Raw genomic sequence first — 27,945 nt, forward strand, 5'->3', positions numbered from 1 at the left:
GCATATTCCATCAGTTTAAGTTGCCATTCTTCTTTAATTGGGACTTCACTTGTTTTCCATTACTGGGCTAACAAAATACGGACCACAGTAGTAGCATACATAAATAAGTAGCAAATCTAAAGCATCCACAATACTATAAGTTGGGCTAGTCTTTGTCTGGGTTATACTCAGTGCTTTTTTTCTAGACAACTAGGTGTCTGTACTCACCATGAAGTTGTTACAGTAAGTGGCACACTTCTTAAGAGCAACAAAAAGAGGTGTCAGTACTGTATACCCTTTTAAAAAGTCCTGGTTACAGTAATGGTGGTCAACAAGGTCCAAGTGGAAGCCACAGAGATCGGTTCAGAATTATGAGCCACCTGGAACATCAACGGCATCTGGCCTCTAGCACAAGGAACACACCGCCTACAGTGTATGTCTCCATCCTTGCAAACATTTATCTACATCTTATTCACCTAGGCCAAAATCCTCAACAACCTCTAAAGGAAAGCATGCAGGAAAAATAGAGGATTGTATCCAACATCACTCCTAGTCAGAGTAGATGCATTAAAATTAAACGACATGACTAACTTCAGTCCATTCAATTACCCTGAACAGGTGTTAGTGGGATACAATGCAGATTTTTATTTCCAGACCTGACATAGGTAAAGGTAAAGGGACCCCTGACCATTAGGTCCAGTCGTGACCAACTCTGGGGTTGCGGCACTCATCTCGCTTTATTGGCCGAGGGAGCTGGCGTACAGCTTCCGGGTCATGTGGCCAGCATGACTAAGCCGCTTCTGGCGAACCAGAGCGGCGCACAGAAACACCGTTTACCTTCCCGCCGGAGCGGTACCTATTTATCTACTTGCAATTTGACGTGCTTTTGAACTGCTAGGTTGGCAGGAGCAGGGACTGAGCAACGGGAGCTCACCCCGCTGTGGGGATTCAAACCTAGGCTCTGTGGTTTAACCCACAGCGACACCCACGTCCCAGACCTGACATAATCCCGCCTATATACTGATGCTTCAAGTCTCTCGCCTTCTATTTGAATCCTGACTAAAGCACAATCTTATACATGTCTACTTGGAAGTAAGGTTTACTGGGTTAAATGTGGATTACTTCCAGGCAGTGCTAATTTTCTAGAAAAAGAGGTGCTGGAACTCACCACAAATGCCTCCCTTGTTCTCTTATAATGGCAATGGCGCCCACCTGAGAGGTACCGGAACTGAGTTTGGTGAGCTCTGGCTGAAAAAAAGCCCTACTCCCAAGTAAGTAGGTATAGGATTGCACCTGAAATCAAATCAATTTTTCCCAGGTCTCCTAATTTGGGGGCTGCAGCTGGAATATAAGCTTCCTGGCGACAACAGAAAATATATAGATCATTTTCTTTTTGTAGTTATCTTTTTTCCCCTTTAATCTTATTATAACAATATACTCGTTATGGAATGTAGCCCTGAAAGTGCATACTTACTTTCTAAGAAGGTTCTGTAATATCGTACGACATTAGGATGATAAAGCTACAATAAAAATAATGTATACAGTTAAGGTTAGATGGAACATCCATTTGTATCATATCTTCAGAATGTTCCTCTTGGTGGCAGTTATGGCAAATAAGTTTTTAAGACTGTGAACACCAGCACAGTATCTTGACCTTTGACACTGCAGGAATCACTTCTTTATTTAAGATATTGTGGCCAGAATCAGTAAGAGATAACCATAACGTCTGCCTTCTCTATACTGCCTATGGAAATACTGTGTTCCCCGAAATTGCTCAGTTCTCTTTAGTAAGGTTTTCTCTCTCCTTTTATCGGTATTGGTCTCTTTATGGCCTACTTTGCAGAATGCTTTAAAAAAATAATAAGGGTAACTCAAGGGGCCAACTTGAATACAATATTGGGCAGGCCCAGTTAAGCACTGCCCCACATAATCAATCACATGATGTGGTGCAATGGCAACGCCCATCAACTTAGGGGGGTGCAGTCCCCTCAAATATTTCATTGTCTCCTACGTAAGGGTTGTTCTATTTCAAGAAAGAGAAATACAGTGGTACCTCGGGTTACATACGCTTCAGGTTACATACGCTTCAGGTTCCAGACTCCACTAACCCAGAAATAGTACCTGGGGTTAAGAACTTTGCTTCAGGATGAGAACAGAAATCATGCTCCAGCGGTGTGGCAGTAGCAGGAGGCCCCATTAGCTAAAGTGGTGCTTCAGGTTAAGAACAGTTTCAGGTTAAGAACGGACCTCCAGAATGAATTAAGTACTTAACCCGAGGTACCACTATAAAATAAAGGTGAGCACAGCAAGCAATGTTCCATGGTCTCTGTGTGAGAGTGAAATGGACTTCCACTCAGTGCACAAGGGGACTTCACATTCAGCTCCTCCCACCCCATTCCAGTCACACCCACCCACACCCACAATTGACTCTGGGCGATTACGGGACCATCTGGATTTGTGGGGTATGCAAGAGGGAGAAGAGGGAAGGGTAAAGCTGCAAATACCAATAGAGTTTGCCCATTGCAACATGAAAAGGGCACACAAATTCCTTATGTGAGCATCACCATACACATACAGTCACTTTCACACTGTGCCTTATATGCATTTTCATATATTAGTATGAAACTCGGCAGGGAAAAGGATATGAGAAACTGGTTCTCATAATGCAACCCTAAGCACGTGAAATCCATGAGAATCCAGCTTAATGAATGTATAGCAAGACTTCATAATAGCTAGCTTCATAATGGTCCTTCGTGTATGTTCTATGATATTTAGTGGTTAAACTAGATATTTCTTTAATAGGCAGAGGTAAAGAACCCCTGAATGATTAAGTCCATTCAAAGGTGACTATGGGCTCATCTCGCTTTCAGGCCGAGGGAGTCAGTGTTTGTCGACAGACAGCTTTCCAGGGCATGACATAACTGCTTCTGGTGCAACGAGACACCGTGACAGAAACCAGAGCACACGGAAATGCCGTTTACCTTCCTTCCACAGCGGTACCTATTTATGTACTTGCAATTCCTGCTTTTGAACTGCTAGGTGGCAGGAGCTGAGACAGAGCAACAGGAGCTCACCCCGTTGCGGGGATTCGAACCGCCAACCTTCTGAACGGGAAGCCCAAGAGGCTCAGTGGTTTAGACCACAGCACCACCCACGTCCCATTACTTTAATAGTGCATTGGGATTCTGTGCTCTTTCTTTACAAAGGAAAAGCAGCTGCGGGGAACAGCTATTCCGACCAGGTCCACAATTCAGGGGCGGAATAATTTGTAACACTCTCCCATATCATGTTTTCCTGCTGAAATTTGCCCCCTGCTCATTACAGCTAGAGGTTGGGGGGGGGGGAGCAAATGTAACTGGAAAATATTTCTGTTCCCTAAAGCAGGGAAAATAGGAACCTGAAAAACAAAGCGGTATTGGCACCCTCTCATTACCTGGCAACTGCCAAGTGTTGTAGCATGACAGGTAATAGAGCAACTTTTTCGCTTTCGTGGTTCCATTAGGCTACAACTCTTTACACACAGTCCAAAGAACAAACAAGTAAAACATTTCAACTGGAAAATACGTTGAAATAGCAATTCTATTTCAAAATATGCATTGAAATAAAAATCATGTTACTTGCAGGCTAGTTCTGATTGAGTTTCAAACTTCATAAGGTGTTCTAACCCAAAAAACAAATTGCTGTCGGTGCATTTTCTTGTTGAGGTTTGATACTTTTTTTTTACTCCTCAAGTCACAGTGTGAAATTAAAGTTGCTGGGCTGGCAACTGGGGTCAGGAAATACTTGGTCTTGCATATGCTTGCACTGAGCTTTTGAATTGCCTGAGCACATTTTCTCTGTTGGATCTTAACGTGCATTCACCCTGATGCAGACGCATCGCTCTCTAATTTTTACGTGAGAACGGGTTTCCCCACTTCCTTCAATGGAAAGGTTATCTCCGCCACGTGCACATCTTTGCCATTCATGAGGACTGCGACCTCCACATAAATGAATGAGGAAGTAACCTCAATAACAAACTGGTAGAGCTGAAAGTCAGACATGCTTAAAAACCATTAAAAAACAATGCTATTTAAGATGGCGACTGAGCATATAAATCCCACTTCTTCCAGCTTCCTCTGGATTGGTTAACCAACTACAAATGCTCATTCAATTCAACTGGTGTAGAAAACCTTCGCAGAAATGGTTGCCACTGATGCTGTTTTATTTTTGTATTTAACACAAGTACAAATAGCACATATCACAGCAACATATTCAGTATGATATTTAAAAGTATTATTATTACAGGTGTGAAGGTACTTAAAAACAAAACAAAGCATCATCAGTGTAAGCAAGTTACCGGTACTTTCCGGTTGGCATCCAAAAACCTAAATACCATACTACTGTTTGGAAGAGAACTCCACTAATTTCGATGAAACTTATTCCTGGTATGTTTTGACTCACCTGTTCTTTTATTATAGTTAATTCAGAGACAATGTTCTTCACACTGCTGTCTCTGTCCTTTTTGTCCTTTCCAAATGCTGGATTATGTAGATTAATTTCTTTCATCGCTAGAAGGTTCTGACCACTGCGTTTCCTAACCTATGTGGGGGTTAAGAACAACAGATAAGGAACAAGATTAAAACCAGCACTATTTGTTCATCAAAACTAACTGTACTGTGTCTAATTTAAGAAACATCCTTTTTTTTTTTAAGCATCTAACAACCAGCTTGAAATTCACTGAAGCCTCCATAAAAGGTAAAGGTAAAGGTACCCCTGCCCTTACGGGCCAGTCTTGACAGACTCTGGGGTTGTGCGCCCATCTCACTCAAGAGGCCAGGGGCCAGCGCTGTCCGGAGACACTTCCGGGTCACGTGGCCAGCGTGACATCGCTGCTCTGGCGAGCCACAGCCGCACATGGAAACGCCGTTTACCTTCCCACTGGTAAGCGGTCCCTATTTATCTACTTGCATCCGGAGGTGCTTTCGAACTGCTAGGTTGGCAGGCGGAAGCCTCCATAGGGCAATCAAAATGTGACATTTGAGTATATCAAAGAAAACAGTAACAGATCTATGCAGAAATTGGGGGTCTAAGGCCTACTCAGATGCACTACATCACGGTAGAACAAAAACTATTTTGTATTCATATAATGCATTGCAAGTTATTTAAAGTATTTGACCTATATTATGTCAGTAATCTTTACAGGAATCCCATATAATAGCACCGGTATCGCTAGACATTGAAGATTTGAGGAAGGGGGCAAATGCTGAAAGATAGCCTTTCTAAGCACCATTTTGCATTTGAATAAACTGGAGGGAGATCATGGGACAGCCTGGTCCAGAGAAATAGTGGGGCCAGCAGACCAAGGCTCTGTGTAACAATGTAAACCAGCATATGGTCCACCTTTACAGTTGGGAAAAGAGTGAAACAAATTTGCAATAACATCACAGGCAAGGGTCGAGTGTAAGCATATCAATGCATGGAAGATTTGATACATATCCCAAAGCCTATTTACCTTGTAAACACTCCCAAAGGCTCCACTGCCAAGATGGTCCAATATTGCATAATTGCCAATGTATTTTGTAGGTGCTTTGTTCTGATTAATGTCTTCAATGTTTTCCGCAATTTGCTTCACTTCATCCTCCTAGTAATGAAATGAGTTAAAAGACTTATTTTGATTTATGCAATCTTTCGCTAATAGGACATTGGTTTGGGCTAACAACATGGGCTTGATATGCTTTAGAGATCACCTTCTCCCTCATTGGTCATCTAATTCTTTCGCAGAAACCAAGAACCCTTTTGTGGCTATTGTGCTGATGTGTTAGGCTCCGACAGCAAGAGAACATGGATGAAAGCTGGCTGTGTGGTTTGTCGTTTGTCCTAGGGCAGGAGCGACCAAGCCTTTTTTGCCAAAGGGTCATATCCACCCCTCCAGGCAACACATCCTAGTGATGGGTGCAGCCAAAAGCAGTGTGGCCACCACAGTCTCAAATGTGCAGTTGACACACAACACGCACAATGGCAGGCACACAAATAGGCACAAAGCACTCCTCCCATGCAAATCAGCTGAGGATGGAGGGCCAGAGGCATATCATGGGGAGCACAAGGGTGTGTGTGGCCCCAGGCGCACAATTTTTGAGGGGGCACAAACCAGGCACCCCCAGTGTGGCCAGTCTGGTGCTGCTCTCCGCCCACTAAGGGTGACATTGGCCAGCCGGCCTTCTTCTGCAAGGTGGGAAAGTGGCTCAGCATGGCACCACTTTGTTCTGGTGGGGATGGGGTTACTACAGCAGCGAAGGCTTGGCTAACACTCCCCTCCCATCCGGTGTGGACACATGTGCTTGCCCTGGGCACCAGCAAACAGCGTTACGCCACTGTTAAGGGTTATCACCCCATCTCTGCTCATCAAATGGTCGAAATGATGATCAGGCTACTGAGCTCTGCCCACCCTAATATTTTTGCTTTCACTAAATTTGGTGGGGTCCTAGAGGATAAGGAATATTGGGGTCGGGGCAGATTCTGCCCCTGTATTGGAGGTTAGCCACCTTTATCCCATAGCCTGCCACCCGTTTCAATTGGAGAAATGCCTAAGCCCACGTGTTTATGAAACTTTATTTTTTATTTTTTGCAAGATCTCTTCATTAACAATGAGTATTTTTAAGATAGGGTAAGCTTAATTTTTTTAGCAGTGTGTTAGTGTGACTAAGGAAGTAAGCAAACATTTACTACTTACCAGTAATGCATTTAGCTTCGATACCAGCTCTTCATAAGCACTTATCTCCCGAACATAATGCCCAATGTCAATGAAGCTCTCAAACAAGTGTGTAGGGAAGAGTCTACAAAATGCAAAACTATTTATTTATAGAATGCCGTATAAAGTTCATACCCAATTACATTGTGGGGGAAATGTCTAATTTCACTTCGCTGAATAATAATTCTTATTGCTTCACTGGTTTTCTAGGGACAAAATTGTGTTAATAAGGACCACAGGGATTTTAGGGAGATAAAGAAAGGGTGGTTGACATATGACTCTCCAAATGTTTTTGGTTCCCAACTCCCACCAGGCCCAGTCAGCATGGCCAGTGGCAACGGAAGATGGGAGCTGTAGCCTCAACAGCAACAGCTGAAGGAGTGACTGGTTGGACACCCCTGGACTGGTCAGATCCCCTATCTTCAAACCAAATACCATTTAACATTTAAAAAATCCTGTAGCTCTTATATAGTACAGTTATATTCTGCCAGTATAAATTTAATATTAAGGAGTTGTAGCCATGTCATTAACACAAGAAACAGAACAGATTGTCTACTTTATTGGCTCAGACAGTAGCTTCAGAACAGCCAGCCTTTGAACCCCACAAGCGTCTTTTCAAGGGTTGTTTATTCAGAGTAGAAATACAGTCAATGAGCATGACATTCTGCTAATTAATTTGACCTCACTAGAAAGGTGGCCTTGCATTTAGTTTTAGAAACACTGAAAATGATGGAAAAGAAAATACATGTTTTTAAACAGGAAAGCTGCTATCCCTAATTCCATTTATGTTTCAAAAAAAGTTATATGAATCATGTTATGACACTGATGCAGAAGGCTGATGGAAATACTTCTATGTGCTAAAAGTCCATGCTGAACCCCAAACGTCTGAAATATCTGCTCAACATCTGATCACATGAAGGTTCTCTATCTTGAGCCAATATTAAATGTAAGAAATGTAAGAAAGAGAAAGAGAGAAAGAGCGCACAATTTTTAATGCATTATTCGACTGCAATGTTTCCAAACTGATGACTGAGCTGTTTTTCTCCTCAATTGAAATTGGAGGTACACTACACTCCAAAAATAAATAGGAATTTCCTTGATCAGGTCCCAGAACAACAGGCATGTTATCTTCTTGTCAGACAAAAATATATCACCAAGGGCAACTGCTCCGTGATAAGGAGCATAAGCAGGCAAACAAATAAATTACAGTAGTCACTTTCTTCAGAGTCACTCATGTATTTGGTAAAAGCAACATCAACTCGTGAGTCAAGACCCGGATGCTGTTCCAGTACAGTTGGTGTTTCTTCCCACAAAGGGTCTTAATCGTGAAACTGTACCATGAACTCTAAGCAGTATATAATCAATAGTTTAGAAAAATGGGCAAATCTGTCCCTGTGTGCATATCTGCCATGGGAAGAACAGAGAGAGACTTTCCGGCCTTCTATTTGTTAGCCTATTAATGCTCTGGTTAATAATCTCTCCAGGCTTCTTGTTCACCCTAGTCAATCTTTAGGTTCAGCCATCATCCTCTGTCAGCTACAGCCCAGGATGTGCCATTTAATTCCAGTGCATTCTTAACTCCTCTCTTTTAATGATGATATTACTGTGGTCCTCAGAGTGAATGCATTCAACACCTCACATTTACAGTTCCCAGACATACTTCAAAGTCCCTCTTGCTGTACTTATTGTACCGTAAATCAGTTTCTAACTGCTTCAGTGACATTTGGCAATGTCTGAAATACAAATCCTTTAAAAAATATAAATGAGCAGATCAATGAAATGTTACTGCCCCCGACGCAGAGGTGCCAGAAATGTTTGTAGAGATCTCCATGTGGCAGCTGAGCTTTTGAACTGGTCCTAAAACACAGTTACATTTTCTTTGCAGAGACATCTATGGACAACAATGTCAACCATCTCATTTTCGGTTCCCCCAGCTACAAAACAATAAATCTAACTAAGACTTAAGCCTAACGCTAAGCATTAACCTGCAGGCTTTTTGTTGTAACTCAAGTGAACATTTTGAGCGCGTAATCTCTTCTAATATTAAATTTGCATACCTTTTGAAGAGATGTCTGTTCCTTTCCATACTGAAAAGGAATCGCAGGGCTCTGAAGGCATAGCACTGGAGAGAGGGAAATGAATACATTAAGGTAATTCTATGCAGAAGCATTACCGACCACATTTAGCTGCTTTTGCCTGAGAAGTCCATGCCTGTAGACTACTAAATAAGCAACTCCTTGTAGCCAAAGAATGGGGCCTAAAAGCCTGGTATCTTTCTGAAGTAATAGAAGAAGAAGAAAAAATATGCTAGAAATTAAAAAGACATCCATCTTCGTTTCAGTTTAGTGTATAAACAGTAAGAACTGTTGCTGCTCTGCTAAAAATATGAATTTGTTGGCACTCCCAGACCTCTACTGGCATTTTAAATCCATGTTTAAAGCAAGCAGTACAAAAATGGCTAATCCCGTAAAAATGTCAGAACGATCAAACCAGCTTACTGGGTACATAGATTCAGGACCTTGCCTCAGTGACAAATTATTTAGGTGTCTCACTTCATAAAGTAAAGCACAGAATTTGAGACTACTGTGATGCCTCATACATTTTCATATATTTCATTTATTTTTTGCATTACATGGTAATGCGTTTTTCAAAACGATTGGGACCATATATGCATGCTGTCACGCCATTAAACAACCAGCTGCAGAATCCAGCATGTGGATAAGCAGAAGGGGCTTCAATGTCATAAATAGCTCCTTGCCTCTTCCCGTGTCAAGGAGCCAGCCAGCAAACAAATCACACAGAGTAAATGAAGTTAACTCTTAATTAGAAGTTAACTCTTAATTAGAAGAAGCAATGCCTGCTCAGGGGAGCCAGGCCTAATGAGAATGGTAACTCTTCTCAGTAGGTCTTGCCCCTATGAGGCAGTTGTGGGGAGTGAAGGTCCCTGCCTTCCCAAGGCTACCTAAATCTCTTTCTTCCCTGGGTCCTTTGCAAGCAATTGGAGACTCCACCAACAGTTTCTGCGCCTTCCTCTTCATAACTCTCATACACCAAAACCTGCATTCCTGTACCCGTGAAAATCTACGAAAGCAAATATATATATATATATATATATACATAATATTCATTTATACAACCTTAAAATGACTTCTCTTCTTCTCTCTCCATGGTTCATTTTAAATAGCATAAATCCCTGCATATTTTACATAAACTAAACAATTCAGTATTCCATTACAGTGGTACCTTGGTTCTCGAATTTAATCCGTTCGACTCCCGAAACGGTTTGAAAACCAAGGTGCGGCTTCCGATTGGCTGCAGGAGCTTCCTGCAGCCAATCGGAAGCCGCAGAAGCCCCATCGGATGTTCGGCTTCCCAAAAACATTCGCAAACCGGAACACTTACTTCCGGTTTTGCCACATTCGGGAGCCCATTTGTTTGACAACTAAGGCGTTCGACAACCAAGGTACCACCGTATTGCTTCCATCGAAACCTATTTACACTGTTGAATTTATCTTAATGCTGCCAACGTTTTCAAGTGTACACAATTTCCCTCCATATACTCAGTAAACATTTTCCATTCTTCTTTAAACGTAGGTTCTTCTTGTTCTCTTATAGATCTGTCTAACTCTTCTGGTCCCGGGGGAGAGGGGAAGGGGAGCTTGTTGAAGCAGGAGGGGGAGACATCCCGGTTTCTTCAGCAGCCTGTCTCTTTGCCCTGCTCCTCTCCAGCCTCTGCTTCGGCCTCTAATTCTGGGTGGTTCTCTGCCACTAAACCCTGTTACCTTTTCAGCTTCTGACACCTCCTCCTCCCAGTCTTCACCCTCTGACTACTCATCGTTCTCCCCCCACAACTCCCTGGGATCTGAGCCTTCTTCCCTTGCTGGTTTCCCAACTTGTGCCTCCCACCATTCCTCTGTGTCCAGCCAGCCCATGACACCCTGCTTTCCATGGATCATGCATTCCACCTACCTCCCCATGGCACAGCTCCATGGTTCTCCCCCACCACCCCCACTTTCGTCTGACCAGTTTGCTCCTCAAAATTCCAAACAGTTTTAGAAGTCTTAATGGTTGTACATAGAATCATACAATTGCAGAGTTGGAAGGGACCATGAGGATCATCTAGTCCAACCCCCTGCAATGTAGGAATCTTTGTGCCCAACATGGAGCGTCATGGCAAGCAAATCTGTCCAAAATGCATTCCCACTGCAGAATTTGGTTACACCTTGGTAGGGAGTTTTACAGGAAAAAAGGTAGAAAAATTCTGATGTACAGTGTCTTATGTTATTCTGTATCAGAGCATATATATGTGTGCGTGTCATATGGAGTTTTTAAAGCGCGATGTATACTGTATGTTGTATTTTGTTATGCAGGAGTATCTAATTGCATTTAATAATAATAATAATAATAATAATAATAATAATAATTTATTTATTTATTTATTTATTTATTTATTTATTTATACCCTGCCCATCTGGCTGGGTTTCCCCAGCCACTCTGGGCGGCTCCCAGCTGAATATTAAAAACATAATACAGCATTAAACATTTAAAACTTCCCTAAACAGGGCTGCCTTCAGATGTCTTTTAAAAGTAAGATAGTTGCTCAATACAGAAGTTACCTTAAAGAAATACACATTCAACCACCATGTCTCGCTTTAAGTGCTCAGAGGTTTGCATAGAAAGTTGGAAATAAAGGAAAAAAGATTACCTGTAATAAATTGGCTTTCACTACATTCCTTTGTTTATTAGGTAAAATCAGCTTTGCTATTGTGTAGACGCCATTTTCCTGAGAAAGCACACATTGAAGATTATACATTCAAAGAACAGTCAAATGTTAAACCATAACTTACACATTGTGAAATTAAAGGCAAACGTTAAGTTCTTGTGAAGAAACCTCTCAAACTATTCAGTAGAAATCAAGTCTGCAGGTCCTCAGTCGAGGAAGACATTACAGCAGTGGTTCCCAATTAGCTACATACTGCGGACTTTTCAAAGGCCAAGTCATGAACTCCCTACCTTTGAAAATTTCGATATCTGTGTGGTAGTTCTTGTTTTGTGAATGGTGCCACAGACACCATTATGTGGGTTATGTGGACCCCCTGGGGTCTGCGGACCACCAATGGGGAACCACTGCTTTACAGTATTGATTTATTTGTACCAGTGCTTTTTCTTCTAGAAAAAACATGTGCCGGTGCTCACCATGAAGTTGTTACAGTAAGTGCCATACTTTTTAACAACAAAAAAGAGAGGTGCCAGTACTATGTGCCCTTGAGTACCCCCTGGGGCGAAAACCCACTGATTTGTACATTTATATCTCGCCTTTGCTTCAAGGAGCGCCCATGGTTCTCCCCACTCTCTATCTTACGCTCAGAGCAACCCAGTGAGGTAGGTCAGGCTGAGAGACTGTGACTGGCTGAGAGTCACCCAAGCAACTTCATGACCAAGTAGGGATTTGAACCCTGGTCTCCCAGGTCCTAGTCTGACACTCTAACCGCTACACCACACTTGCATGTTACAGGCCTCTGACAAAGACATTCAGGAGCTTAACCACATTTTCCTTATGAGCCTGTGCCTTGCAGCATTCTTCATAGCATTTTTCCATCTTACTGGGTTTGAGTGTAGCTGACCTCCCCCGTTTTCAGCTCACAAATTCTGCCTCCTGGATTTCCTTTTCCTCCTATTAAAAGGTAAAGGGACCCCTGACCATTAGGTGCAGTCGTGACCGACTCTGGGGTTGCCGGCGCTCATCTTGCTTTATTGGCCAAGGGAGCCGGCGTACAGCTTCCAGGTCATGTGGCCAGCATGACAAAGCCGCTTCTGGCAAACCAGAGCAGCACATAGAAATGCCGTTTACCTTCCCGCTGGAGCGGTACCTATTTATCTACTTGCACTTCGACGTGCTTTCGAACTGCTAGGTTGGCAGGAGCAGGGACCGAGCAACGGGAGCTCACCCCGTCGCAGGGATTCGAACTGCCAACCTTCTGATCGGCAAGTCCTAGGCCCTGTGGTTTAACCCACAGTGCCACCCGCGTCCCCTTTCCTGCTATTACTCATCCACAAAATACTCTTCAGCCCTGCCTGTTTGGTGCTGGTAACATCAAGCTTATCCTAACTATATTTTTTAGTCTTATTTTTTCAACCTTATTCCATTCTCAGCTTGGCTCTTATCATAGCAAGCCCTGCCTTCTTCCAGTTAACCCCCCCCCCCCCGCCAGTTTCTTTTAGACTCTCTGCTCTCTTCTCAAATTTCCTACAAAGCATGGTGGCATCCCTTCTTAAATCAAGTTAAATCAAAAGCTTTTTCCTTAATTTTTTTTTCAAATTCCAAACATTTCTCATCTGTGCAAGAGACACACACAGTATCTAAGAACCAGTATCAACCAAGACATCTGCAAACGAATATTTTGCATCCACAACCAAATTAGAACACAATAAAAAATAATCAGTAGAGATTAATAAGTATGTTAGGCAATAAAAAACCTCTTACTTGAACGACTTGGTGAGCGTTGGTATCATTCAGGACCAATTCAGTAATCGCAGCACAACAAGCTAAAATAAATTACCACAATTGTTTATCTTATATGGTTCTTGTGAAGTACGATCTATAATGAAGCTTCTACTACATACCGTATTTTTCCGTGTATAAGACTAGGTTATTTTCTTAAAATATTGTACTAAAAACTTGGGCTCGTCTTACACATGGATAGTGGAGAGGTGGGAAGGGCGATTGGTGGCTGCCGCGAGCAGGATATTGTCCGTGGCATTTTTGCAGGTGATTGGTGGGTGCTGCCAAGGTCTGCTGGCTATTGGCTGCTGCGGCAATAGGACAGGAGATTGGCACTTGCTTTCGGCGAGACAATTGGTGTCTTCGCCGATGTGCGTGTGACTGGCTGTTGTGTTCCTGAGGGTGAGCGATTTTCATCAACCCCCCCCCTCCCCAATAAAAGCTCAACAAGTCTGGGCAATCCCCCCCCCCCTGGAAAAAAACTCAACAACTCTGGGCCATCTCCCCCCATTTTCTCTATTTGGAGTTCGAAAATAGAGGGGGCGTCTTATACATGTGGACGTCTTATACACAGAAAAGTACGGTATATCCATCAGGCTGTATTCAACGAATTTATGCCAGTAGAAGCCAGGTAACAATTCCTACTAGAACAATGCAGCTTTCCCCCCACTGCACCCTCCCCAAATCTGCTCCAAGGGGTTGAGAGAATCCCCAGAACAGTTGGCCGTGGGAGAAGGAGAGGAGAGGCCATTCTGTCGGCGCAGGCAAGTCTCCTTTTCCCTAGAACAATCTCATTTGTGCTACACGGAATGCAACCCACTGTTTGCAGAAAGAAGCAAGTTTGCTTTTTCAGCTTTTAAGTGGAAACATAAATCACAGCACAGGAACACTTGCACCTTACATTCAGGAGTAAGATTTTTTTTAAAGAAAAAGCTTGCAGGCAACAAATGCAAGGTTGCAAACTTCCACTTTGCACAAACATGCTTGTTAGGGGGTATGACTGGAGAGCGGCTCTCCACTGAGGGCACATTTAGTTACAATCCCAGATTTACCTTTGGGTGATGTCTGAAATGGATCCCATGAGAGAACAAATTTCACAAATTTACTGACAGCTGCACAAATTGAAGTGAAAGGGGAAAGCGGAATATAAAATGGAAGAATGGTATAAAGAGGTGTGGGATATAGCTATTGATGATAAATTAACATGTGCCATTAAGGTAAGACAGGGAATGCGCAGGATAAATGATTTTGAGGAGATATGGAAGGTGTTTATAGAATCTGTACTGTTAAAATGGAAAGAACTTAAAACCATCGCAAGAGGTGTTGAAATTTTGGGAGGTTGGATAGTTACAATAGAATGGTCTTGGTGGTGGAGTGCACATTTTTATTCTTATTTATTTATGATTATTGCCTTGCCAAAAGAAAAAAGAAATAAAATAAAAAAAACCCAAAAAGGACAAATTATAGTTTACTCTCAATAAACATATTGAGTACTAAGCGAACTTGAAAATCAATCAGAAGCATGGGAATTTCTCCATTCGCCTATTACAGCTGAAGAAACTGTAAAAAGTGTACTTTTGAACTCAGTTTAAGGTGGGGGGTCATGGATCTGGCCAGTGTTGTGCATAAGAACGCAGCTGAGATCTCACAAGGTGTTTAGCTCATCGTGAGTAACAGGACTGAGCTCACAGTGCCCCTGGGAGTCAGTGCTATGATCCCAACCTGATGGTATTGTTCTTCAACATGTTCTTTCCTTAACTTTAAGTATTATTGTTCCTTCAAGTACCAAACCTAACAGCCGCATGTGTATCAGATGGGCAGTGAAACAGGACTGTCGGCAGATGAAGCAGTGGCTTCTGCAAACTTGAGTGGCTGCACAGGGATGCAGAAAATATTAGTTTGTGAAATAAAACGTTTGGGTGGGGTGCTGAGCCAAAATGTCCCGAGCAAAACTGAGCAGGCTAGCAGTCTCCAGGAGCCATTGTAGGTTGAGGGTAGTCAAAAGTCTGTGGAAAGTGGGGTAGGTAAAATCCACCTGCTTTGAGCCCCTAACCCAGGCATAGCCAAACTCCAGCCCTCCAGATGTTTGGGACTACAATTCCCATCATCCCTAGCTAACAGGGTCAGGGATGATGGGAATTGTAGTCCCAAACATCTGGAGGGCCAGAGTTTGCCTATGCCTGCCCTAACCGGTTATGGGATCTTGGGGAGAGAATTTTAAAACTTCCTGTCATACTCTATGGAGTTTTTCCTTTTCCCCCCACCTTCCTGAAACCTTGCCCCACTGTGCTATAGAAGGCAACAAGACCGAGCCCTTTAATATTCTTTTTCCTCCTAAAATCTCCCTCCTCCCACAAACCGCAAATGGTGAGGGCATAGAGCCCTCAGCAGAAAACCTACTGTGGGCTAATAGTTCGATCTTTGCAAAGTTCTTTGTTCGGGCATCGGTTATTGCATTAAGTGCAAATCATCTCAGGGCAATTCATAATGTATGCACCTGCTTGAAGGGAAAACGTATTTTCTTGTATCTCATGAGGGCTTAAATCTTCCGAGAAGCGAAGCTGCTGGATTCTCCCTGCTGCGTTTGCACTGGATAAACTCCCGATGGAAGAACGATCTGAAAATAGATTTCGCTCCCTGGGAAAGCAAAAAACACAAGCCTTTGGCTACATCTATCAACCAGCTGATAATAATAATCTATTTACTTTTGAATTAAGAACATCAATGTTCTATATATCCTTGAGCAGCATGCTGAAACTCATAAATATGGGATAAATAAAACTTTCGATCAGGTATTTTTAGGCCATTAGATAGCACTGGAAGCAATATGTGAATAATTGGTTGTTAACAGGGGTGCCAACCTGAATAAACTATTTGAGGGGGGGCATGTCCCCTGCCTAATTGATCACATGACACAGTGCACACATACCATTTGAATGGCAATGCCCATCAACTACGGGGGGAGGCAGTCAAATATTTTATTGGGGGGAGCAACGGGACCTCAGCCCCTAGGAGTTGGCTCCTAAGGTTTCTATATTATAGTGTTCTTTTAAATAAAAAAGAACCTTCAAGACATAAGAAGAGTCCTGCTGGATTAGGCCAAAAACCCACATAGTAGTAGTAGTAGTAATAATAATAATAATAATAATAATAATAATAAGCTCATCTGGCTGGGTTTCTCCAGCTGCAGAATATTAAAATACAGTAGTGTATTAAACAGTAAAAGCTTCCCTAACCAGGGCTGCCTTCAGATGTCTTCTAAAAGTCTGGTAGTTGTTTTTCTCTTTGACATACTGGCATTCGACAGGGCGGGGGCCACTACCGAGAAGGTCCTCTGCCAGGTTCCCTGTAACTTGGCTTCTCACAGTGAGGGAACCACCAGAAGGCCCTTGGCACTGGACCTCAGTGTCCGGGCTGAACGATGGGGGTGGAGACACTCCTTCAGGTATACTGGACCGAGGTTCAGCATCCTGACATCTGCAAGCAGGACCTAAATGCTTTTCAAATATTTCCTCCTCCTCCTTCTTATTATTAAAGCAAAAGAAAGATAAAAACGTGAACTTGCAATTCTCAAAAAGCTAAGCTCCAGATTTACATGGAAGATGTGGTTAGAGGATTAAGGTTAAAGGATCTCTATTCACATGTTCAACATATTGGAAGGGAATTGTTGCAGGCTTACTTCTGTGTAAGTTCTGCAGTGAGAAGTTCACCCACGGTGGATTTCAGCACTGTGCTTCAAAAAAGCCGCCGCCGCCAATCCATTGTTTATCCAGCAACCGCTACACATTTTGAAAGTCACATCTCACATTCTTATGACTTTGCACTCAGAGAATGCTTCCAATAGAGCCATATTACTAGAAATCAAAGCCTTGCCTTGGTGGGTATCAATTTCCATATTCATTTGAGCAGGCAGTCCTGCTCTGGCAATAAATGTTATATTTAAAAATATAACTGCAGTCGAGGTGGAAACACGAAACGCTTTTTAAAAAATAAATAAATTCAGAAATTGCCTATAGGCAGCTTCATTCCCGTTGCCCTCAGAAACCTACCCTTGTAAAATATGCAGGAGTTGCTTGATACCGCCCCAAATACGAATTTCCACACTGGTATCAGGATCTTCGCAAACCTGGACTAGAATCCAGACTACACTCCACAAAAGCTTTAAGTGATCTGAGTGGAGCAAGCTGAGCAGGATGGGGACGCCTTCGTACAACTTGACTTGCTCTTTGACATGAGATTCTACACAGAGAAGGCGGAGCAACTCGGCTGTCAGCCTGCAAGGAAACCATGAAATAATCATCATGCAAACAGTTAAAATTCAAGTCTGCCTGTTAAATTATCCAGATAATTGAATAGCCCTGCATTTATCCATTGTGACACAAAAAAGTTACAAAAAGTGCCCCCTAGGTTGCTATAAACAATACAGTGGTACCTCGGGTTAAGATGATGTGACAACATTTTGAGCATCTGCGCATGTGCAAGTGGCAAAACCCGGAGGTAACGCGCTCCATTACTTCCGGGTCCCCGTGGAGCGTAACCTGAAAATGCTCAACCTGAAGAATATTCAACCCGTGGTATGACTGTAAAGGGAAGTTTTTTTAAAAAAAATATTTAATGGATTATTATGTTTTCATATATGTTGGAATCCGCCCAGAGTGGCTGCGGCAACCCAGTCAGATGGGCAGAGTATAAGTAATAAAATTATTATGATGGAGTAGGACATCCTTATTTTTATTGGTGAAATGTTGAGGAGGATGCAGTTATGCGACCCCTGAGCCAAGGAGATACAACCGTTAGAAGACATCTGAAGGCAACCCTGTTATAGGGAAGGGTTTTTTTAATGCTTTGTGGGGGCTTCTGTGTTGGAAGCTGCCCAGAGTGGCTGGGGCAACCCAGTCAGCTGGGTGGGGTATAATTATCATCATCATCATCATCACCATCACCATTACTGATGATGATGAAATGAGACATCCCTATTTACAATACACTGGAGAAATGTTGGAGGATATGGGTGTTGCACCTTCATTATATACCTTTAGGCGCCAGGCAAAAATGTTCCTTTTTAACCAGGCCTTTGGTTGACCTGATGGGCATCCTATACCCTTTTAAAATTTGGCTCTTTTTGGGGGGGATGTTATTGGGTTATTGTTTTTATTTTGATCTTATATATTGCATTCTATTGTGAACCGCCCTGAAACCTCCGGGTATAGGGCGGTATATAAATTCAATCAATCAATCAATAAAACAAATAATGTATAGTGTGTGAAAGCAGGGAGATTGGGTTAGCAATGCCCAAATTTACCTTGTCCAAAATAATTCAGCCCTTGAAAAGGGTTAGCCATACCTGGCCGTGGTGTATTAAATCTTAGGGTGCTTTTACATGCAAGGTGCAACTGATCTTTCTCTCATGCTATTTTTGGGACCCTTTATTAATTGTTCTTTGGGGGGGGCATTTGTAATACGAATGAGCTTTCTAAGCCGACCAAAGTGAGCTTGAGCGAGATATGGGAATTCACCCAAAGAATGCAAAAGCCTGGGATCATTAAGCATGGAGAAGCATGCACTGGCCTTGTAAGCACAAATTCCAATCAACTTTTGCATTCCTTCAGTTTCAGAATTACTATCCCTCTCTACCGAGAAAACTGTCTTCCTTAAAAAATGCCATATTTGGAAATCTCATATTTTCTACTTTACAAGTAGAAAGCATGTGGTTGGAGAAAGAGAATGGTTAGCATAAGCAAAGTGACTGGAAACCCTGAACAGAAAAAGATGGGCTGAAATTAATTCAGCATCCTACCTTTTAGAAAGCAAGTCATATTCATGCAATATCACCAGCAAATTCTCCACAACATTGAGCTCGCTTATTTTCTCTCGGCATCCGGGACTAAAATGGAAAATGAGGAACGTGTTATTTTTTTCAGTTGCAGTGTGGTAGTATATCATTCATGGCGTTTCTATGAATGGACATTTCCTGCAGTATGAGAATTAAACCTATGTATAGAATTTGAACCTTGCCATCATTTAAACGAATGCAAGTCTCAGTTATAAACATAAAAACATAATACTAATAAGAATAAGAATCTGCATGCAATCAACCCTCAAAATCTAGGCCAAAGAAAATAAGTCTCACACTGTTTCCCGAGATGGTAGGGTTGGCATTTGGAAAAGAAACATGTTATATAATTATTGTCTAGCTACTCTAGTCATGGTCCTGCCATTCAAACCCAGTGCATCTGGTGGTATTGTTAAAAGTGGGCTCTCAGCCACTCCTAGGGCTCAGGTTTTAAAATGTTAACACCTCCAACCATGAATTGTGCTCCAAGGGTAAAAGAAATCCGATACACATTCCGGAGAATTGAGATAATGGCGCCCCTTTTATTACACCAGTATCCAATCCCAGGCAATTGTAACAACCAATTACTGCTGTTGGAAAGATTTTGCATCCCATTGCAATCTAGCTCCAACTTCTATAGACGGTTTGCATTCTCTCCTTTACACCCGTGATCTACAAATCTGACAATCAAGAATCACACAACAAATAACAAATGTGTGATCTGAAGCAGCATACATAGTTTACAGAACGGAAAGCAAAAGTGTAAGCATAGCCAATATTAGGAGGAGGGGAAACTCAGGCCCAGGGTCCATATACAGTCCCTCCAGACCAGGGGTCAGGAAGGTTTACCTTGCTTGGGCTGGTTTACTCCAGCGGAGATCCTTCTGTGGGCTGGATCGCGCGCGCATGTGAGCACACGCACACGCAATTTCCAGCATCTGCGCAGACGCGATTTCCGGCATCTGCGTCTGTGCAGACATGATTTTCGTCGTCTGCACATGTGCAGACACGATTTCCGGTGCCGCGGAAGTAGCGCAGCATGTGGAGACTCACCAAGCGGGCAACTCAGTTCAGGGGCAGCTCCTGGGCCGATTAAACTACCCCCGTGGGCTGCTTGTGGCCTGTGGGCCTTGGGTTGCCAACCCCTGCTCCAGACCTCTCTGTTCAGCCCTCAGGACAAGGCACATACACCTAGACAGTGCCAGATTTATGTATAAGCTAAACAAGCTATAGCTGAGGGCCCCACTCTCTTGATGGCCCCAAAAAAACGTAAAGGGGAAAAAACTGGATGTACATTTCCAAAATATAAGAAAAAAAACAAATAAAATAAAACCTACATACAGCAACAGAGTTTTGTGTTGTACAGGCTTCTATGATGTAAGGAATGGGCCCCGCCTGCTAGCCTGCTCCCTAAAATATTACTTGTTTGCTTGTTTCTATATATAGGGTGCCTACATTCTGGTCGCATGGCAACATGTGCAAATGGCTTTAGATACCTATTAGGTCCATAAATTACCATATAGCATATATTCAACACAAAAACAGTGACAATTTGTTGTTGACAAAGGACAGCTGGACATATAAAGGGCCCCATTAGCTTCAGTAGGTTAGGGCCTCATCAAACCTAAATCTGGCCCTGCTCCCAGATCATTCCCCTCACATGCCTTGCTCTGCCTTCTGTGCTAGCAATTTTATCGAAGTGGAATACGTCCTTGAACTGTGATAAATCACTTTTGCTTGCATGGATAATGAGTAGCGGGTGGTTGCCATGCCATCCCCACTTTGCCCACACCCACGACTGATACGTAGTCCCTAGAAAGTTGTCCACGATGGAATGTGGTCTTCAAGCTTAAAAAAGTCCTCCACATCTGACCTATAACTGAATGTTTGAAAGATAAGGGGAATAAAGCTTGACTGTCAATATTTTGCTCTTGTTGAACTTGAATGATCCATTCCCCCCACCCCACCCCGCCCAAAAAGGAAAAAAGCTGAGGTAAAATGCAAGGGACAAATCCAAGCACACTAGACTGAAGCTTACCTTTCTGCCAAGCTAGTGAGGGCAAGCAATGCACCTAGCAGGACGTTGTTTTCTCTAGCTCCAAGTAAGTTGATCAGAGTCTGCAAAAATAATTGTTAGATAATTGTAAGACAGGCAAAATGCCTGTTTAGCTGTAATAACAAACACTATTTAAAGAAAAGGGGGGAGAGATGCAGTTTAGTTATCACATTTTTTAGTCCCTGAGGGACTCTTGATTTGAAAGCTGCTCTGGGCACTGGCGGAGGAAGAGGGGTGCGGGGGGAACGCACCACCCCCGGCAGCACGATCCCGGTGAGGTGCCATCGTGGTTGCTCCCCGGCCCGTGCTGGACGCCACACCCCCAGGACGTGCGCCACGCCCCCAAGATGCGTGCCACGCCCCTGCGGGCAAAGTGCCCGCCCTGCCCCTGCCTGCTCTCCGCCACTGGCTCTTGGAGCCTTTTTTGGCCAAAGAGCAGGGCCAAAATCCTTTATGTAAATACAGTGGTACCTCGGGTTAAGAACTTAATTCGTTCTGAAGGTCTGTTCTTAACCTGAAACTGTTCTTAACCCGAGGTACCACTTTATTTACTGGGGCCTCCCGCTGCCGCTGCGCCACATCCACCACGCGATTTCTGTTCTCATCCTGAAGCAAAGTTCTTAACCTGAGGTACTATTTCTGGGTTAGCAGAGTCTGTAACCTGAAGCGTCTATAACCCGAGATTCCACTGTAAATAATAAATTGCTTCTTGTTATCTCTGCCTATCAGGAATAAGTTCTGATCTCTTCTCAGTGTGCCAACAAAAGTAAAATGTCAACATGTTTTGGGTTTACATTTGTAAATGCCAAGGTTGGTTGTTTGGTGATTTAGGAGCCAGGGTCTAGGGACAGAAAAGGGATGGATAGGAGCCAACAATTTGAATCTGCCTCCTGATAAGGCACTCTCTTGGTCAACCCGCCACTTAATTGATTCACAGCTTTCAACGCTGACAATTTAAAATTGCAAAGCAACAATCAGAAGGGATTTTGTGCCATTTTAAGGACACAAAACAGCCCTTAGAAATGCTGATTACGTAGAAGGGATTGTCCACTTACTTTATGTGCTCCGCTGGCTGTTACCCATTCTCTTTGATCTTTAACAGCCGATAGTTTTTGAAAAATATCTGCAAAGAGAATTAAAAAGAAAAGTTTTATCATGGGGTGGGGAGGCAGAGGGGGTGGAAGAGGACAGCTTCTAAAAAGCAACTGTCCTTCAAAAGTTAATAGATTCTGCAACATGATTAAAAAATTACACAGCAAATTAAGTGAAGATGCCTTGAAAATAAGAATTGCAAGCATATCAAAACAAGAGCCAGTTTTTAGATCTGCTTATTCATTGTTACTTCCTGTTTGACTGCAACAGCTTAGCACTACATTTTTAGAACATTTTGACAAGAATTTATTTCATATACACATCCCCACTTCAACCTAGAAGAAATATAATCAGAAGAGAAGAGATATAACCACAGGAGAGATATAATTGATATATAACCAGCACTTACATGTCATGTTGACCAATTTGTCTATATTATGATGCTCTTCTCCATAGCAAAGGTAGTCATTTGCTACTGTTTCCATATACTGTAAGTGAGGGGAAAACATTGTAAAATTGTTAGTGGAAAGTTACATGGATCAAAATTTAAAAGCAAAGTGCATCCATGAGACCAGCAGATGGCAAACTTGTACCACGATTCACTGCAGACAGTTATCACAAAAAATAAACACACTATTCTGGAAATAGAACAAAGTTACTACAAGAGGGCTTTTTCATGCAAGAAGCTGTAGGTTCCAGCTATGGTTTCTTGGATATACCGTATTTTTTGCACCATAACACTCACTTTTTTCCTCCTAGAAAGTAAGGGGAAATGTCTGTGCGTGTTATGGAGGAAATGCCTACAGGTGGCATGCCTACGGATTTTCCTCCTCTAAAAACTATGTGCGTGTTATGGTCGGGTGCGTGTTATAGAGCGAAAAATACGGTATGTTTGTTAACTGGGAAAGGGCTGCAGCTTGGTGGCTGGGCACACGCTCCACGTAGAAAAGGTCCTAGGTTTCATTCCTTTTTTTTTTAATAAGTATTTATTAAAGATTTTTATAAGAAAAAAGCATAAATAACAAACAACATTGCTTATGTCATACACAAAATTCCATAACTCATTTGGACTTCCTCACGTCTCCCGCTCCCACTTACATTGTTAAAAAGTTTTTCCAAGCAAATTATCATCTTGTTTTCAATCTTATATCCACTCATTTAAATATAATCTAATAGTTCTCCCAAAGGATTTGTCTTTTCCTTAATCTCACTTATCATCTAATTTCAATCTAGTTTAGTGGTGGCCAATTATTTATGATCAAGCATCCTTCTTAACATTCAATCAAATTACAATATTTTTGTAAATAAGTTTTAAATTTCTTCCAATCTTCTTCCATCCTTTCTTCTCCCAGGTCTCGGATTCTGCCGGTCATCTCTGCCAGTTGCATATAGTCTATCAGCTGCATCTGCCATTCTTCCAGTGTGGGTAGATCTTGTGTCTTCCAGTTCTTGGCAATAAGTATCCTTGCTGCTGTTGTTGCATACATAAAAAATGTTCGGTCCTTCTTTAACACCCCCTGGCCGACAATACCCAAGAGGAAGGCCTCTGGTTGGTCCTAGGTTTCATTCCTGACACTCTCAGGTACGGCTGGGAAAATACACTTCTGTGAAGCATTGGAGAGTTGCTGCTCTCAGTGTAGGCCACGGGTGGGGTATCTGTAGCCCTCAAAAAGCTGCTGGACTCTTACTCCCATTAACCACAGTTAGTATGGCCAGTGGAGGGTGTCGTTTGCAGTCTAGCAACATCCCTGCATATAGAAAACGTGTCAAGACACCTCTTTTTATTTTGGTCTATACATTTTTTAAAAAACAACAACCTGAGTTGCTATCTGTTTGTTTGTTTTTTAAAGTAGTGCTTTGTGGGAGTTTTTCAGACGTTGCTTTTATTATTTTCTCCTTTTTGTGTGTGTGTCATAATTGTTATTAGTTTTCAATTACAATAACCCAATAAAAGCCTCCTTGTCACAATACCAAATCATAATACAATTAATAATGCCAATTGTTCAGATGCCAAATTATATTATATTATTTCGTTGGGCTAGAACTGATGATTTGATAATTTACTTTAACTCAGCAATCCAAAAACTTATAAATTCCAATTACTCACCAGTCAGAATAACAAACTCTCATACCGCAGCTGCAATTTTAATGACTTCCATTCGCATTAACACATAAAATAATGCTTTTATTATTTTTGACCTGTGGTAAACTGCCTTGGTGATTTACAGAAAGACTCTCTCTCTCTCTCCCCCTGCCGTGTGTGTGTGTGCGCGTGTGTGTGTGTGCGTGTGTGTGTGTGTGTGTGTAAAACACCTGCAGAGCCATAGGTTCCCCACTGCTGACGTGGACAATATTTAATATAGGCCAATAGCCTGACTCAATATAAGGAAACCACCATGAACATGCAGGCTGGGGATGGCTCCCATGTTCTTCTATGGCAGCCAACATCACCCCCAAAGCTACACATCCTATTATGGTCCATAAAGAAAAAGCTCCTGCTACAAGCTACTTCATGTTGCTTTGCCAAGGCATAAGCACATGGTAGCAGCAGTAGTCACTGCCCCAATTCTGAGGAGTTAATCCCACTCCTGGTATGATCGGTAGGTTCCTCTCAGCCTATGTACATTAAAACTGCAGGTAGCTGTATTGTTCCATTAGAAGAAGTCCAAAAATAATCGTAGGTAATGCTTTCTTTCAATGGGACCAACCAAAAGGTCACAAAAGTAGTGAGCAAGCTTTTGTATTCAACAGAACTCTTTTTCAGGCTGGATGTGGGATATGATGCATAAATAAAAGGGCACAGGGATCTCATTCACTCAAAACTTGCTCACTATTTCTGACTGGTCCTGGGAAAGATAGTAACCTGAGGTTTCTTATGTACACTGCACTGTTATTAACGTGAGAAGAGAAGGAGAGAGATGTCCATTTTTTAAAGGCATTTACTTAGCAAAACCCACAAACACCACTGAAGCAGGACTGTGCTGACCGGACCCTACTCAAAATGAAATACTTCATTAGTTGTGTGCACTTTCTCATTCTGGCCAGAAGAAGTCCAATTTGACAAGCCAGATGGCCCCGCTGAGCAGATTATAATTCTGATCTCTCACTGAGGCATACGCCCTTTTCACGGAAACCAGCCAATTCAGAGTCTAATCAAATTACACAGGACGGTCACTTCTGCAATTCAGCCAAGCTGCAACTAACATTGCCTTATGGTCCCTTGGAAATGGAAAACATTGCATGTGTTTAGTGTTTATAGTTTCGCCTTCCAAGAGGGAAAGCCGTTTTGCAGTAACTTCCGTCCTTACCTTTGGCAAACTTAACGGGCAACAAAACACAGTGAAAGGCAGAGATGGTTACCTGTGCTAAGGCGTCGATCCCACCCAGGTTGTGGAGTGCCTCCTATACAAGAGGGGAGGAAAAAGCAAAGCAAGTACAGTATGTCAAAATTCCAGAAGATTCCTAGCAGCCTGCTCCCAACCAACGACCGATATTAAATTCAAAGTCCCCTGGATTCAGCATGGCAGAAGGTATGCTTAGGATTGCAGTGCCTCAGAAAGTCAACTAGCAGGTAAAAAAGGTAAAGGTAAAAGACCCCTGGATGGTTAAGTCCAGTCAAAGGTGACTATAGGGTTGTGGCACTCATCTTGCTTTCTGGCCGACAGAGCCAGCGTTTGTCCACAGACAGCTTTCCAAGTCATGTGGCCAGCATGACTAAACCGCTTCTGGAGCAACAAGACACCATGACAGAAACCAGAGACCACGGAAACACCATTTACCTTCCCGCCACAGTGGTACCTCTTTAGCTACTTGCACTGGAGTGCTTTTGAATTGCTAGGTAGGCAGGAGCTGGGACAGAGCAACGGGTGCTCACTTCATCACCAGGATTCGAACAACCAACCTTCTGATCAGCAAGCCCAAGAGGCTCAGTGGTTTAGGTCACAGCGCCACCCACATCCCAACTAGCAGCTCAAAGCCAGACATGCAAGTTTATAAAGGGCCCCTCCAGACCCCCTTTTTATTGCTCGTTCCTGACGATGTGTGATCTCTGTATTGGGATAGTTATACACAATTCCACTTTCAATACTGTTTGCACCTGAAAAGGTTTTGGGGCAGACATACCACCTCCTCTCCAATCAGTGTATGTCCTGTCACTTCCTGCTGTTATTCTGCAACATTTTAGGCCACAAATGTTGCGGTTTATTTTCTGTCCCGCTTTTGTTGCAAGAGTGCCCCCTCTAGATGGCGATAATGCAATTACACTGGGGGAGCACCGCAGAACAGCTAAAAAGGTGGAATGATTTGTGGACGGTCCAGTACAAATCCATCATTAATGTACTATAACTGCACGTTGCAGGATACACCCACACAAAACACAAAACCAAGTCTGGAGGAGCTCTAAGATAGGGGGTTGCTAACTATATTTGGTAAATGTTGTTTCCAAAGTCACTAGTACAGCATCAGCTGACCAAGTCTACTAAATCAATGCTGCACTAATATCTAAGCAGCCACTTTTAGCACATGTTCCTATTTTATGTTTCAAGGAGGTGACCATGGGCAAACTAACCTGATAGCACTGGTCTCTCATTAATAATCTTATGCAAATTAAAACTCTCAGAAAGTGGATAGATGATGCTCGGTTAGCCCACTCCCTGCAACAAACAGGTAAAAAGAATGCATTAATAAGTTGGTCCAATTAAGCTACATCAGCAAGCAAACACAAGATTGAAAATCTAAATAAAGTTTCTATATTCAGCCAATTGGCAGGCAATACATTGCATTTTTATGGAGCGCACAATTAGTCATCTGAACCTCAACTATTTCAGTTTGAATCTAGCACACCTAATTTGTTTCCGATGCTAATCTTTAGACTACAGTGTAGCTCCACTAATTTCAACAGAAGGTGGCTTCCCAGTTTCAACGTCAACACTTTGAAATTATGAGCCAAGGTAAGCTGAAAGTAAAAGCAGACTGTATACAAACTTGCCACTTGTATTTGTATATATATTTTTAATTCAGATTATTTTTCAGTAATACCAGATGAACTAATTAACTACTTTATCATTTTCTACAGATGAATATCAATAGGGATGAATGGATACATATCTAAACACATACAATTTGTGTATATATCCAGCTCTCTCACTCACCACCTCCCCCCCCCCCTTGCTGAAACAGTTATGGTTGATTAGCACAGCAGGTCCGTTCCATGCTGGGAATAAAGCCAAAGGCTAAAAATAATATGATAAAAATAAAGGCTGTGCGGCAATGGATGCACGTAGACTCCCAAGAACTGGGTTATTTAGAGGAATCTCTGCGGACCAAAAAAATCACCATGTCCAGCAGATCTTTTCCACATTCCCATCAGTTACCTCTTGGCCAATAACGGGGCTTCAGATTGATTTCTGACACCCGGAGAAAAGTGCTGATTTAAAACTAGTTAATGATAAAACAGGTAGGAAAAAAAGCCATAGTCCAGTGTCAGAGCATCTCTTTTGCATGTGGAAAGTATGAGGTCTGAAATTGTGGAGACGCACTGCCAATCAGTGTAGACCAGACATGGGGATCCTTTGGTCTTTCAGAGTTTGCTGAATCACAACGCCCGCAAAACAACAACAAACAAACCTATGGTCACGTAAAGCATACTCAATAAACACACGAGACGTAACCGGCTGTGTTCTTAGATAAATAAGGTATACTATTCATAGTATCAAATTATAAATTTCAACGGAAGGAACTCATAAAATGGATCAGAT

At 42.5% G+C, this 27,945-nt stretch overlaps 1 protein-coding gene across 5 annotated transcripts in view; it reads right to left on the reverse strand.

Annotated features, from left to right (window-relative positions):
- NEK10 (NIMA related kinase 10) overlaps positions 1-27,945 on the reverse strand; it is a 107,988-nt gene that overhangs the window by 69,262 nt on the left and 10,781 nt on the right. For all 5 annotated transcript variants that reach the window (XM_083705577.1, XM_083705575.1, XM_083705576.1 and 2 more), the window contains exons 6-20: positions 26,757-26,841; positions 25,550-25,591; positions 22,599-22,677; positions 22,153-22,220; positions 21,080-21,159; positions 19,006-19,092; positions 17,258-17,482; positions 15,706-15,845; positions 13,191-13,252; positions 11,412-11,489; positions 8,764-8,828; positions 6,689-6,791; positions 5,471-5,599; positions 4,420-4,557; positions 1,454-1,499 (exon numbers count right to left, since the gene is read on the reverse strand). In XM_083705577.1, coding sequence (XP_083561703.1) covers positions 1,454-1,499; positions 4,420-4,557; positions 5,471-5,599; positions 6,689-6,791; positions 8,764-8,828; positions 11,412-11,489; positions 13,191-13,252; positions 15,706-15,845; positions 17,258-17,482; positions 19,006-19,092; positions 21,080-21,159; positions 22,153-22,220; positions 22,599-22,677; positions 25,550-25,591; positions 26,757-26,841 — 1,427 coding nt within the window. The remainder of the gene's footprint in view (positions 1-1,453; positions 1,500-4,419; positions 4,558-5,470; positions 5,600-6,688; positions 6,792-8,763; positions 8,829-11,411; positions 11,490-13,190; positions 13,253-15,705; positions 15,846-17,257; positions 17,483-19,005; positions 19,093-21,079; positions 21,160-22,152; positions 22,221-22,598; positions 22,678-25,549; positions 25,592-26,756; positions 26,842-27,945) is intronic.

Source organism: Podarcis gaigeae, assembly GCF_964106915.1.
Source record: "Podarcis gaigeae genome assembly, chromosome: 12".
In the NCBI taxonomy this organism is placed as follows: Eukaryota; Metazoa; Chordata; class Lepidosauria; order Squamata; family Lacertidae; genus Podarcis; species Podarcis gaigeae.